Source organism: Orbicella franksi, chromosome 8, assembly GCF_964199315.1.
Source record: "Orbicella franksi chromosome 8, jaOrbFran1.1, whole genome shotgun sequence".
NCBI lineage: Eukaryota > Metazoa > Cnidaria > Anthozoa > Scleractinia > Merulinidae > Orbicella > Orbicella franksi.
This window is the reverse complement of record NC_138152.1, coordinates 8,423,947-8,439,645: the sequence shown is the minus strand read 5'-3', so window position 1 is coordinate 8,439,645 and position 15,699 is coordinate 8,423,947. Positions and strand designations below refer to the sequence as shown.

At 38.5% G+C, this 15,699-nt stretch overlaps 3 protein-coding genes across 3 annotated transcripts in view; 1 reads left to right on the top strand and 2 right to left on the bottom strand.

The window, feature by feature from the left end:
• LOC145495490 (uncharacterized) overlaps positions 1-15,699 on the top strand; it is a 57,005-nt gene that overhangs the window by 36,878 nt on the left and 4,428 nt on the right. The gene's annotated exons all lie outside the window — the stretch shown is intronic.
• Positions 1,214-15,699, bottom strand: part of LOC145495522 (uncharacterized) — a 59,435-nt gene continuing 44,949 nt past the window's right edge. Inside the window, exons 4-5 of the mRNA XM_081475162.1 lie at positions 5,548-5,676; positions 1,214-2,591 (exon numbers count right to left, since the gene is read on the bottom strand). Of these exons, the coding sequence (XP_081331288.1) occupies positions 2,230-2,591; positions 5,548-5,676 (491 nt within the window). The 3' untranslated portion in view covers positions 1,214-2,229. The remainder of the gene's footprint in view (positions 2,592-5,547; positions 5,677-15,699) is intronic.
• Positions 6,104-13,574, bottom strand: LOC145495631 (uncharacterized). Its single transcript, XM_081475256.1, has 4 exons — positions 13,303-13,574; positions 12,892-13,190; positions 12,012-12,126; positions 6,104-6,351 (listed from the first exon to the last, which is right to left on the bottom strand). Exons 1-4 carry the CDS (start codon positions 13,379-13,381, stop codon positions 6,104-6,106), a joined length of 741 nt encoding a protein of 246 aa, XP_081331382.1. The 5' UTR covers positions 13,382-13,574.

Genomic DNA, 15,699 nt, shown 5'->3' with positions numbered 1-15,699 from the left:
AAGTATGTTTTATTTAACAAATAAAGAAGCCTAAGCCGTGTATTGCACTGATAAAACACGACGGGCATTTGACAACACGAGGGAAATGTAGAGAACACCAGCCGCAGGCGAGTGTTTTCTACATTTCTCGAATCTTCTCAAATGTCCTAGGTCAGTTTTATCACCGTGTAATACACGACTTAGGCTTCTTCATTTGTTTTACATTATAGGCCTAAAACAATAAAACACGCTTTTTCTTTGTCTTATTTAAGAAATAGAAAACATGTTCCGTATTTCTATCGGGTTTTAGTATAAATCTACTGGTGCTCTCTCACGAATGCCGCTCTCTGATTGGCTTCACTACTCAATATCTATTCTGTGATAAATAGTGAGTGGCGTAGCAGCGTGCCCTTGTTAACAAAATGACGCCGCTTCTTGTCGTTTCCGTGAAGAGGATTTAGATAAAGTTTTGAACGACTAGTAGAGTTATAGTAAAATAATTAGATTACTCGCTCTCGATTTCTATGCTTGATAGTTGACGAGGGCGCATCACGCGATAGAAATCTCGAGCTCGTAATCTAATTGTTTAATAGAAACACGACTTTTAACCAATCAGCGCGCGTATTTTCTTAGGACTGTTTTCTAAACTGTGACAAAACATGGGTTTTTGACCAATCAGAGTGCGCGCAGGGTTCTTTCTATATTATAAATAGTAATGTCGCAGAATAAAAAGGTAAAACACTAACCCCACGCCGACAGGAGTTCTTTTGTTTACTGCATTGGATTGGAAATCTACGAGACGGTTTACGGACAAACTAGCCGATTCGTTGCAGCTGTATTATTAGTAACCATATCAAAAAGACCGACTCTACATCCTTACTCGAAAATCCAACTCGAAATCCAACTCGAAAATCCAACTCGAAATCCTAACTCGAAAATCCAACTCGAAATCCAACTCGAAAATCCAACTCGAAATCCTAACTCGAAAATCCAACTCGAAATCCAACTCGAAAATCCAACTCGAAAATCCAATTCGAAATCCAACTCGAAATCCTAACTCGGAAGTTAGTTTGTCACAGCCGGAAATGACCTATTGTGTTTGTGTGTTAGTAATCTGATTAAGAGAAAAATTAGAAACTGCTTTAATTTTTTCCACCAGAATTTGACGAAAGCGGCACTTTTTCCGGCTGCCAAATTTACCGGCATCATTGTTTTCCTCTGTTAAGAAAATGATTTGGACCAATAATTTATTTCGCTACGAATTAAAAGATAATTATTTAGTAAGCTTTTAAATCCTTTCTACTGTGTGGAATACATTTTTACGAATAAAATTACATTAAGACGTTACTTTCCGAAGAGATTGACAATAATTTAATACGCATTTTTTAAAATCTTATTTTTAAGATTCACAGGTTATTCTACCTATTTGCTACCGAATAAAAAGTAATGGTTCTGAAATTTACTGGATACTAAAAATACTGACTGATAAATGCACAGAAACTGTGGACCAAAAACCAAGGCCAAGTCGAGATATGACACTGGCAAAACTTACAACTGAGGAAGGGCTAGACCCGAAACGTCCAGAAATGTCAAGGATTGAATGCTAATGAGATTCAAATTCCTTATGATAAGCATTACAAAGTGTCCTCATTGGTAAAAAGTCACCAGAACACATTCAATTCTGTCAAATATGGAGTAATATGAATATGTCAAATGACCCTGTCAAATATGATGTACTAATTAAACCATACTTGCGCTCAATCCTGAACATAAGTGGAAACGTCTGTTGCATAATTGACTTTTTTGGCACTGTTTTATTACTATCTACATTGTCATCACTGGCCTGTTTAAAACACGCATGCCGATACATGCGGCACTTTTAATGTACCATTTTTCAAAAAATGTATCTACTTCAACCTTCGGTCATAATTTAATTTTATAAGAAAAGCTGTTAGTAACGGTAGGTAGAAGCCGCTGTACCACTGAAGTGGTAAATATAGAAAGAACCGCAGTTTCTCACTTCAATGTTGGTGGATCGCCAACAACAGTTTAAATCCCAGTAAAAGCAGCAAAAGTCAACTTAAACCAAGGTCAAGGTAAAAACTCGCCTTTTTCAATCATGCATAGGTGTTGGTATTTAAAATACCTTCAGGTAGAAAGGAAGTAAAAATGAAATTTTACACAAAGTTTACTCATCAAGAAATGCATCTTTTTCAAAACCTGGAGTTCATCAAGATCTGAGAGAAGCAATTAGTCACTGCCACAGTAGCGGTACTGACAGTTCGGTGTACCACTGAAGTGGTAAACATAGAAAGAGCCGCAGTTTCTCACTTCAATGTTGGTGGACCGGTAACAACAGTTTGAAAACCAGTGAAAGCAGACCTGCCTGGTGACTTTGCCATCAACCACTGTAGGATGTCCACCATTTAACCAGCCGGTTGCGTGAGTGTTACACCTTTTTATAGGTGGACATGAGGTTGGCATTCTAGTTCCCGCAGCTCCTTGGAAACGATACCAGCCATTGAGGTTTCTGTCACACAAATAGGAATTACTGACGTACGTGGTTTTCCGGTCACCGCTGGTCAGACTTGAGTAGCTTGTACATTCTACAGCTAGAATTAAAAGTTGAAGATTCTTGAATCAGTTGATGCTGTTTGAAATTAAAATCTCCACACTTTGATAAACATATAGAGTTTTAAATATCTCATCAGCCAAAGGTAAAATATATCCCCGAATTTCGCAAACCATGTAAGCCGTATGCATTAATAGAAGGATGTCTGAACAAGGAACTGGATCCTAAGTTAGAGCTGTAACTTTGAAATAAATCATTCATGTATCTTATACATGTAGCAGGTTTGGAATCAATGCCCTTTCAAATCAAGACAAACTGTTCATGGGTTGTCATTTATTAATATTAGTTTTAATTGCAGTCTGTCCACAGCCATTCCTTGTTTTTCCTTTGTAAAAACTGAGCGCGAGTGGCGAGCGCGCGAGATTGCTTCGCACGTGTTTAATTCTCAGCTGTTTTCTATTGCTCACGTACTCCACGAATTAGAGCGGAAATAGAAGGTCTGTCCACAGAGTACTTTACTGACTTTTTAATTAATGTGGAATTGCTTCGTATGGTTGTTACGCATGGAAAAAAAATATATCGTAGTAGTTTCTGATATAATCAAGAAGCTGGTCTACCCCTTCCCAACAATAATCCAGATTCCTAGCTTGGTAGCAAAGAGCAGCGGGGTATAATTAACTTTCTGATCTTTATTTTTCTTTCAAAGTGTTTTTTCTTTTTTTTTCTTTTCTTTTTTTCTTTTTTTTTTTTTACATTGTAGGAGAAAGTGTAACCATCTGTTGAAATTCTTAAACTACATTTATGATACCATTTACATTGTAGTCTTTTGTTAAGCATCATTGCCATTTTTCGGAGTTATTATTTCCAGAACTTTACCTCACGGTATTTCTTTCTTTTTAAGTATTTGTTTCAAGAACGCTCATTTCAGTTAATAAGAATTCACTAAGTAAGGTTTGTACTTTGAGCTACCTGTTTGTTGGACATGAAATGATCTTAGTCTGACTCTGAATTATCCTGCATGTACTAGAACTTATAATGTTTAACTCAGTATCTGCACTATTCCTCACATTATTTGAGCAATAACCTTGAAGACGGGAAAGGAACGAACTTCCGAAAACAGCGACCTCAAGCACAAACTGACTTGTTACGAGAGGCAACTGGAAAAAACAGATCCAACAATTCGAACCAAACTGATCTGATATTTATTTCAGATGACCCTTATTTCAAAACCAAAACTTTACACTGTGTTGATGTAATGTATTTTTTTTTTTACCAAACTGTATCTTCCTGAGATCTCTATGCATTAGAAACATTTTGATTCTATTAAAATGGAACCGTCAACATGAGCCCTGAATAGAAAGAAGCGATTTGAAAAGGCTGATGAACTGAAGGTAGAACGTTAAGAAAAATAAGTTGTTCCAGTATGCATTACGCACATTCAAATGATAACCGGGTGAATATACCACAGCCTGTATGATTAGCCGGCGTTTTATTGAATGAAGGATTAAGCGATGGTTGGCCACACAGCAGATTCAAAAAGAAATACGTTCTTTTAGCTTTTTACGGCATATATAACTGAGTTTTTCACTTATAAAAAAGTTAACTATAAAAATTAAAAAGTAATAGTTCTTTCTGGTATAATTCAGAAATTGGACCACCAGCCCTGCGTAAAGAACCTATTACCCCCTTCCCTCCAGGAAGAAACCAGTGTTCTTTCTTTCTCGTGGAGTCAAGGAAGGCTGTGTTAGTATGGTGTAGCCGTGCATATGTAGCTTAAATGGTTTGTTTGCTTGACTATATTGTAGGACCGAGCGTAATTTTCCGTTGATGTGTAATGGTCACATTCATGATATTATTTACAGTCTGGGGTGAGGTATTAATTCAACGATTTAGACGGTTAGACTATATAGAGGGTTATTGTTTAAAAATGTGACGACTAGTAATGTGTGATGAGGTTAACAAATTATCAGCTCTAGACATGCGAAAGTACTGATGTAGATTTAGGGGCAGAATAGATTAGTGTCAGAAAAGCAACCTGTTATACAGCAACATGCAGCTCAAAGTGCGGATGTTACCTGGAATTTTTTATTTTCAATTAATGTAGTGAGTGTCACTCAACGAAAGATCAAAGACAATGTAAACACTGTAAAACAATAATCATTCGGAAATAACCACGGCGGCTGTTAGCATATTGCGAAAGTAATTAAGTAATCCCCGAAAACAGCGAGCCCAAACGCAACTTCTTAGTTAAAGCTGTTATAAGAAACAATGAAAATAAGATCTGCAAGAATTCTTAACAAGCTTATCTGATATTTGTTTTACATGATGACCGATATTTTGAAAGCAAAATATTACTCTGTGTTCTCACTTTGGCTACTGTAGAGATGATTCAGAGTACAAACAGCAATATCTTAATATGCACCATTACTCTCTGTGAGCGTGAAGAAACAGTCAGAAAAACAAAGTTGTGTTGTTGGTAATACAAAAAGGTTTTCCTAAACAGGCCCTATTAGTTCAAGGAGTGGACAACGCTATCCACGGGATAAATTGACGCTCTCGTTTTTAAACTGAAATCTATTGGATAACTTAGATTTTTTTCCTCTGGATAGCAATTTGCCCCTAGACAGCGTTATCCAAATCCTCTGCGCCCTGTAGGAAATGTTTGCATAAGAACGTCAAGAAAATGACTTTACCACTTACCGAGATAAGCGCCGGCCTGATGCGCCACTTGGTTCGTATGCCGACTTCACCTTACCTATGATACTCTGCAACCGAAGCTGTCAAAACCCTTAAAACCCGTCTAATAGCTTTTGAAATTGTCCTTTGTCCGTTATGAAGTCAAAAAGACGAAGTCGAATTTTAGAATAAAAGTACTAGCATTAAAGCAGACTTACCTAACTGAAATGTTGCGGCGTGGATAAGCTAAGCAGATGTGACGCTTTTGTTGTTTTAAACCCGAGATTGTTAAATGTTCCAGTTTTTACTTATCCACTCACCTGCAGAAGTACAACTTTTGCCATTTCCGGAAAATCCAGCTTTACACGAGCAAGAGTAAGATCCTTGAGTGTTACTACAATCAGCATTTGCATCACAGCCATGAGAGTTGGAAGAGCACTCGTCTATATCTATTATAAGAAACATAAAGAAATCTATTCTGAATTACGTTCATGATGTATTGTATTAATTACGATGGCTTATATCGTGAATTTAAAATTTCACATGTGAAATTACAATATTGCCACGGCAACGTTTTGCGCAAAATTTCTTGATACAATAAACAAGTCAAAAACCAAGGATTGTAAGTGTAATCTATGAGCCATGATATTAATAGGTAATCAAATGGTATACTCGTGAAATTAAGAATTAATATCACTTGCATTTCGTCAAAATTCTAGTAATTTCCCTCGCCTATAGTCTCGGAAAATTATTCGAATTTTGCAAAGACGATTGTGAAATTATCTTCTTATGTCACTCGTCACCACTTGATTACCCACACTTAGTAACATAATTAATTAAGCTGAGAACAAAAACATGCCGCAACTTTACCGCAAACTAACGTACCACTGCAAGATCTGCCATCTCCAGCATATCCAGCTTTTCATGTGCAAGTGTAAGATGCATGAGTATTACTACAGACAGCATCGGCATCACAGCTATAAGAGTTGGAAGAGCATTCGTCTGCGTCTCAAACAATGTTATACGAATAAATATCGCAAAGAAGTTGGGAATGTCGTTGGCGTGGACAATTTTCAAAAACATACCAAATCTATCACACGAATGTACAAAAAAGAACAAGATGGCTGACAAGGCCAATGTCCGAAACATATCAACGAATAAGTACCACTGATCGGTACTAGCGCGCCTTTAGAACTGTTTACTGTAAACAGATCGAAAATATGTATATTTTTCATCAATCATGGAAAAAATTTTTTAAATATCTAGTTGTGGAAATCGCAAAAGTTCTTACGATTAAAGCGTGCTATAATAGGCGCTTTCCATTTGACAAAAATTCCAGAACTTTCCAAACTTGAGCTATTTTTCGAAATTTGAACTATTTGACCGAAGTCACCCCAATTCCAATCACCGAAATTCTAATAGCCTTAATAATTAGCTGGGTGTTTTATTTGTCCGCCAAAGCAACGAACAGTTTCTTTCTTTTTAAGTATTTGTTTCAAAAACGCTCATTTAATTTCAGTTAATAAGAATTCACTTACTAAGGTTTGTCCTCTGAGCTACCTGTTTGTTAGACATGAAATGATCCGTTTGTCAGACTCTGAATTACCCTTCATGTACTTATAATGTTTAACTCAGTATCTCCACTAATCCTCACATTATTTGAGCGATAACCTTAAAGGTCCAAGTAGCGGCCCCAAGCACAAATTGACTTGTTACGAGAGGCAACTAGAAAAACAGATCCAACAATTCGAAGCAAGTTGATCTGATATTTGTTTCAGATGACCCTTTTTTCCAAATTAAAACGTTACACTTTGTTGATGTAACAAATTTCTTACTTGTCCAAACTGTATCTTGTTTTTCTTTACCAAACTGTATCCTTCTGAGACTCGCTCTACGCATTAGAAACATTTTGATTCTATTAAAATGGAACGGTCAACATGAGCCCTGAATCGAAGGAAGCGATAGGAAAAGGCTGAAAAACCGAAAGTAGAACGTTGAGAAAAATAAGTTGTTCCAGTATACATTTCGCACAATCAAATGAATAGCCGGGTGAATATACTGTAGCCTGTATGATTAGCCGGCGTTTTATTGAATGAACGATTCAGCGTAGGTTGGCCACACAGCAGATTAAAAAAGTAAAATGTTCTTTTAACTTTCGACGATATATATAACTGAGGTAATCACTTATATAAAAAAAGGATAATAGTTTTTTTTTTTTTTTTTTTTTCTGCTATAACTCAGAAGCTGGGCCACCAGCCCTGCGTAAAGTGCCTATTACCCCCCTCTCCTCCACGAAGAACGAGCGTAATTTTCCGTTGATGTGTAACTGAATAGCATTCATGACAACTCTACAGCCTGGCGTGAAGCGTCAATTCAACGATTTAGACGATTAGATCATAAAAGGTTACTGTACAAATAATGTGACGACTGGTGTGTGTGATGAAGTTAACAAATTATCAGTTCGACTCTAGACATGCGGTAGTACTTAGGAGCAGGATGGCTTAGAGCCAGAAAATCATCCTGTTATACAGGTACATGCAGCTCAAAGTGCAGTTGTTACTTAGTAAATTTTTGTTAAATGTAGTGAGCGCAACTCAGTGAACGAAATATCAAACAGAAAGGAAACACCGTAAAATAAAAATCCCTCGAAAACAGCGACAACGGCTGTTAGCATATTCCGAAAGTAAGTAACTATCCTCCGAAAATATCGAGCTCAAACGAAACTTAAGTTGTTGTAAGACGAAATGGAAGTAACGGATACAAGAATTCTTAACAAACTTATCTGATATATTTATTTTACATGATGACTGATATTTTGAAAGCAATATATCACTCAGTGTTGTCACTTTGTCTAATGTAGAGATGGCTTAGAGTGCAAACCAGCAGTATATCAATATGCACCCATTGATGTCTGTGAACATCAAGAAACACACAGAATAAGAATTTTTGTAGTTGGTAATGTAAAAAGGTTTTCCTAAAGAGGCTGTGTTTAATTCAAGGGGTGGATAAGGATAAGGATAAGCCCACGTTTTCGTTTTTAAATAAATCCAGTAAATAGCTTAGATTATTCCCCACTGGATGGCAATTTGCCTCTGGATAGCAAACCCTTTGGGTCCTGTAGAAAATATTTTCATAAGAAAATCAAGAAAATGACTTGAACACTTCATGTAACTGAAACCGGAGATAAGCGCCGGCCAGATGGACCACTTGGTTCCTGTGCGAACTTTACCTTACCCCTAGAAAACAACCCTAAGAAAATACGCGCGCTGATTTATTGAAAATCGTGTTTCTATATAACAATTAGAATATGAGCTCGTGTTTCTATCTATCCATAGTAATCGAGAGCGAATAATCTACTTGTTTAAGTGTAAATCTACTAGTCGTTCAAAACTTTATTTGAATCCTCTTCACAGTCACTTCGTAAACGCCAAGAAACGATCGTCATTTTGTTAACAAAGGCACACTGCTACGCTCATCCCTATCTATCACACATTATGTATTAAACCAAGTTATTCCCGAATTTTGATTGGTTCTCACCTATGATCTATTAGAGGACAGACGCACTATTGACGCCATCATTTCAAAGTTTTTCTCTCTGTGTTTACATGTAAAATGGCGGAAACTTTTGAGAATTTAGTTACTATTTTATCTGACTGGGGAAAGATAAGGTACAAAAAAGTTCTTGTCGAGGCATTGAACAGGTACGAGAGTCCCCACGAGCGACTGCTCAACGAAGCGGTCACTTCCTTAGATGAAAGAACCAATCAGTGTCGGTCTCTTGTGAAACGGCTAGCCAGTAACAAGCTGTGTAAGAACGGAAATCGTCACCCGCGAAGTATTTTCCGCAAAATGATTCAGAATAATTATTCATCTTACTCATGATATTCCATGTTCTTTTAAGAAATCTAATCAACAATGATTTAGATAAACATATAGAGGCCTCATTAATGAGATGCTACTCATTAAACAATTACGACCGTGTTTAAATGTACAATCAGACTCAGTTCGCGCTAAAGTCTTTGTCTAACTTATGCAAATTAGAAACTCTGAACTCTTAGTTACTCTTGAAATCGCATATTTAATTAGTTTCCCTTGACAATGGCGCCAAGATGTCGCCGAAACGTCGGATTTGTCTATCGTCAGTTTTCTTTTAAGAAACTCCCAAAAAATTATTGGGAGTGATTAAATCTGTTTATTTTGCGCATGTAGTCTGAACAAAGACAAAGTTAGAGTGTTCGGTAATAGTGCTGTGGAGATTTCGGGCCTAATCAAAAGTGCGATCGAAATCGATGCTTCGGTTTTATCGTAGAGTGGCCTCTTCGTCTCTACTGCTCGTTTCAAGAAGCTCATTCGATTTGAGAAGATTACAAGAAACCCTCGTGTCCTTCAACGGAAAATAAAAGAAAATTACGAAAGAGGAGGCATAAGGGGCAAGTATTTGTGGAAGGATTTGCAAGAAGGTTTCGCCGATTGAATCGAACAATCATTGTTTATTTTGAAGCATTTCCTTGGAGAAAAAAAAAATCATTAAAATCATTAAATATCCTACTACTTATACTTATATGTCAGACGCCCCTATATGGCAGACGAACCTATATTTCAGACGCTCCTATATATCAGAGGCTCCTATATGTCAGACGCTCCTATATGGCAGACGCCCCTATATGGCAGACGCCCCTATATGGCAGACGCCCCTATATGGCAGACGCCCCTATATGGCAGACGCCCCTATATGGCAGACGCCCCTATATGGCAGACGCCCCTATATGGCAGACGCCCCTATATGGCAGACGCCCCTATATGGCAGACGCCCCTATATGGCAGACGCCCCTATATGGCAGACGCCCCTATATGGCAGACGCCCCTATATGGCAGACGCCCCTATATGGCAGACGCCCCTATATGGCAGACGCCCCTATATGGCAGACGCCCCTATATGGCAGACGCCCCTATATGGCAGACGCCCCTATATGGCAGACGCCCCTATGTGGCAGACGCCCCTATGTGGCAGACGCCCCTATATGGCAGACGCCCCTATATGGCAGACGCCCCTATATGGCAGACGCCCCTATATGGCAGACGCCCCTATATGGCAGACGCCCCTATATGGCAGACGCCCCTATATGGCAGACGCCCCTATATGGCAGACGAACCTATATTTCAGACGCTCCTATATATCAGACGCTCCTATATGTCAGACGCCCGTATATGGCAGACGCCCCTATATGTCAGACACTCCTATATGTCAGACGCCCCTATATGTCAGACGCCCCTATATGTCAGAACACCCTATACTTCAGACGCCCCTATATGGCAGATGCTCCTTTATGTCAGACGCTCCTATATGTCAGACGCTCCTATATGTCAGACGCCCCTATATGTCAGACGCCCCTACATGTCAGACGCCCGTATATGGCAGACGCCCCTATATCTCAGACGCTCCTATATATCAGACGCTCCTATATGTCAGACGCCCCTATATGTCGGACGCCCCTACATGTCAGAACACCCTATATGTCAGACGTCCCTATATGTCAGACGCTCCTATATGTCAGACGCTCCTATATGTCAGACACCCCTATATGTCAGACGTCCCTATATGGCAGACGCCCCTATATGTCAGACGCCTCTATATGTCAGACGCCCCTATATGGCAGACGCCCCTATATGTCAGACGCTCCTATATGTCACACGCCCCTGTTTGTCAGGTAGCGTTATCAATCCCTTTGGAAAATTGAAACCGAAGTGAATTTCCATCTACAAATTGTGGTTAGCGACTCTTTGTTTTAGAAACTACGGTCGCGTTTTCTGCTTCGGCGAACTATCTTCAATTGGAGTTGTAAAGTCTTCATGATGTGAACTTATACTGTAAGACATTTCAAGTTCAAATTTGTTTGTTTTAATTTCGCTTATTCCTATACGTTAACACTTCAGTTGTTTGTCGAAGTTGTTGTATAAGCTGCAGTTTTAAACAAATAGTTGTGCCGATTGTCGCCGATAACCTAACGTCTTAAAATGATACACCGTATTTGTATATAAGCTTAGTGCCAAGGTACGTTTTGAAGTAGTAGGGATAATAGCTTGGTAGACTGTAAAATTTATTAAATTATTCTGTTACGGTTGGAAACCAAGAAAGGATTTTTGCTTTTTAACTCTAGTAGTTCTACTAAATAAATGTCATTGAATTCTACACAAGTGTATTAAGCTTATATCAAAAATACGTCGTATTTACAGTCCCATGTTGGATCCTCCATGGTGCCACATCCAACATAATGTCTGAAAAGGTGGCTAAACAAACACTATAACGCGAATTGGATCTGTTCGCACGTTCAGTTCCGGTTTGAGCTTGCGTGTGAATAACATCTTCTTTAAGCGGCCCTCAACTTTACTGGTACATTTTGTATTTCGTAAGCACTTGAAACTGTTCCAAGAGTCGCTGTGGTATCCCAGCATTTTGTTTGATCTGGTAGTGTTTGTAAATAAAGGACGACTTTCAATTTATTTGAGTCCATGTACGCTCTCGTGCAGGTGCTGACGAGTATATGCGGAATATTCTGTATCACATTGATAGGTTCCAGTTGAATTTAATGACAGAGAACTTTTAGCTTTGTGCATCTCGAGATGTTCATTGAGCTTCCGAATTTCACTCACAAGTTCGATGACTTAGAAGTGTTTGTAATATTGACAGTGAAAATGTTAAACAAGCTCCGCTTTGCCTATTTTTTTTTGTTTGTTTCTACCCAGTCCTGTTACTGCGGTTCGTTACAAAAAGCTAGAACGTTACCTGTTCCACAATATTTTCCTGTGTATCCCTTGGCACATACGCGCACATAACTGTTCTTCCTGTAATGCGCAGCACACTTTCCATTGTTCTGACAAGGCCAACTAAGGCATGGAGACTGAAAAGGGAACGAAAATGATGTTTTCGTGCCGAGCAGTTATACCAAGTCGCTCTGTCGGCGCTGTTCTAAAAGTTCATTACTTTCCCTGATATTTAGTATTTGAATGGCTGGCCAGTAGCAATCAAGCAGTTTTCAGAGTCTCGTTTGAACAAGTTTAAAATTTTACGCTGATAATTTTCGGCCAAGTCCTCTAATGAAACAGACAATTCCAGTTCGGTAAAAAATTTACCTCTCTTTAACATCCCTATTATTGGTTTTAGGTGCTACAATCGAAGAGTTTTAGTTTTGAGCTACAGCAATATCAGCTCTTTCGATTAAAAAGGAAATCCGTCCAAAACGCAGTGTAAAATCCTTCCGAAAGACTAAACTGTTGTGGCAATTGAAACCCAGCAATGGTGCCGCGTTCACGCTTTCAGAAATGAAAGATAGCAGCTTTCTAGAAATGACGAGACAAATATTAGGATATCAACAAAGTTACCACCTGTCCCATTATAACCTATGGCTACGTAATTGAGCATTGAGACTCCCTGACGCTTTGAAAGTAAGCTCAAAGTTAAAATTAATTTAATGCTTCATATATTAGGAAACTGCTGAAAGTTTTTTGAAAGTGACATTTCAATTGCATTCTTTTTCTTTTTTTCTCTACTGATTGGGCTACGTTGTTTCAGCAATTTGAACGAAACGACAGGACTCTGAAACGCTTAAAGATGAGAAAAAGAAACAGAGAAATGTTAAATTTTTTAAAGTTGATTTTTCACTTACCGTGATACTATAATGATGATAAAACTGGCTTGCGACGAACTTTTTGGAATTGTTGTAAATGTCGGATGGGAGCAGTTCACATAAGATTTTTCCGCTCATGATATCGGAGAATGCAGCCAGGTTAAAGGAGAAACATGACGGTATGTTGACGCATGCAAGCCCGCACTCGCTGCCTTTGAGAACATAATCTGACCCAATGTCGGTGATGTTGAGGAAGGAGAATTTGTGAGCTTTAAATTTGGCGTAAGCCATTCCTCTATCTGTGCCTCGGCTGAGAGTTTTACCACCAACATCAATGACTTGAATTGTAAAGATGAAAAGAATTAGAAAGTGTAGTTATTAAAACTCGAAGGAAAAAACGGACTTTGACTTAAGTGATGTCTTAAAGTTACAAAAAGAGAGAAACTTTACCCTTAGAACAATTTGAAGAAGAGACAAACATCACCAATACAAGCAGATAGTTGCTTAGTTCATAAATTCCAAGTTCCATTTTCTCTTGCCGATGTAAACCAACTTCACCGGATGACTGAAAATTGAGAATGATAAGTTTCAAGAACGTTTCATTTATATCCGATTTCCTGGCAGTGGACGGCAATCTTATTGGCTAATTGTTTGATAGCCGATTGCAGATTATTTGTTTGATGGTTACAAATAATTTAATGTTATATATAGCCAATTATGTGCTGCCAGCCAAGGAGTAGTAAGAGAGGACATGCTTTGCATAATGTATTTGTTGGCAATGTTGAAAATAAAGTTACTTTTTCAATTCTTTCCCTCGGTATTTAACCTATCTATTTGGAGTTTCTACGACCTTAGACTCTTCCTTTTAACTCGAAGAGACTGGGAAAGACAAATGGGAAAGTATATTTAAAATGTAGGAAGTGAGGAGATGTCAAATTTCCCAGCAGAAAGACTTGAATTTCAATTTTTAAATGTCAACAATCTTCCTCTTCAAACCGTGCATTTATGTAAACTCTTGGTCTTCGGCCATCGTAGCTTGATAAAATATAAAACAAACAGCGGCGGTAAACATTTTAAAAACACGCATTTTACGAACTTGAAGTTTCGTATGCTAGTCGAGATGCATTTTCTAAAGTATAACCGTTAAAGGTTTTTGGAAAGCTATTTATAATGTATCAATGGTGTCTGGAACCTAGACAGAAAACATCTGCAGTAGAAGTTTAAGACGTTTCAAAGGGAAACTGTCTGTAAAGTGACATAATGGAAAAGCTTTCCTTATAAGGTAAAAATTTTTCACTGCTAACATTGAATTGAATCACCGCTGTTTGTGTTATATTTTTAACCATGCAATTAACTTGTGATGTTATATTGGAAAAGCATACATCAAAACTTTAACTGTTGGCTATATAGCAGTGTAGCAAATTGAGGTCACAGCATTAATTAAACAAAAGCTAATTTGCTGGCGGTAAATCTTCTCGGTTCTATCTCTGTCCCTCACTAACTGTGTTATGATAACATTTGTTGCTTGGACGCCATTAACAGATAAATCAATGGTTCTCCTAACCTGGATACAGAAGCACTTACTTATCACTCCCGGCCTCTTGTCACCGTTCTTCGGCGTAGGCGAGAACCGTAAGTGACCTTCTGCTAAATGTCAAATTTTGGAAAATTTAAGGTGGCTGTGAAACCACTTCCGGTGTTTCTCCCCTGCCTCGTTGTAGGCAAACTGTACGTGACCTTCTACTAAACATGAAATTTTCGAAAATTAGCAGTTCTTGTGACCCCACTTCCCCTACGTATTTTTTTTTTATACTTTGCCAAAAGTTGTTGCTCGATAATGCTTTTCACAATTCGATAATACAACGAGCTTATCTGATTTAGTAGCACCTTAAGCTAAATAAAGGGTGCTTTTACAGGTTGTATCGTTGCTATGTTAGCTAATTGTTCCATACGCGAGCTTCTGCTAAATTCCAAATTGTCGAAAATTAAAGGTGGTTGTGATGCCACTTCCCCTAATGATATTTTTTATACAGTTTGCCAACAGTTGGAGTTCGATGTCCTTCTCACAATTCGATAGCGGCGCTTAAAGCTAAATGATAATTAGTTTCCATATAACGCAAGCTCCGATTGGCTGAAACAGAGTGCTTTATCAGAGAACACATGTACGGCAAACTGAATTTGAAAATTTGGTTTGAAATTTCGACAAATTTAACCTAAATTAAATGTTCCCTGGGACTCAGACAAACACAGTGGAAACTAGCTATTCCCAGGTGATCTGTGACGTCATTGCGGGAGCCTGGGGAAAGAAATTTTAATGCCGTATCCCATAAACCAACGCACGCACCAATTCAATCTGTTTTCGAATCATGGCGGCTGGTCGGCTACCATGCGGAAAGGTTTGCGACATAGAAATCGTTCCATGGAAGAGAGATATTTATTCTAAATTAGACTGAAAGTGAAAGGTCAAAAGCTTACTTACTAGGATGTCTTCTGTGAGGCAAACCCTCGTATAATTCTTTCGGATTTCGTCAGCGCTCGATTCTTTCCCGTAGGAGAGTGTTGAATTTACATGTACATTGAATCAGTGAGTACATTTTGACGACGTGCTCAGTTTTATTCTGCGGTGGAAGTGTTGTTAACAGATCTAAACAAGCTAGCTGTCCGGTCTGAGGAGAGTGAGTGAGTCGGATCTTTCAGGACCGGATATCTTTCCTCGGGTTTTCCATGGACGTGCGAACTTGGTGGGTAAGTTGCCTGTAGTTCTCCATCGGCTGCTCGCTTCAAGGGTGGAATTTTCAGTAGCAGCTCTTTCAACTGGCTGAATTTTGACTCTCTTTGACGCATCAG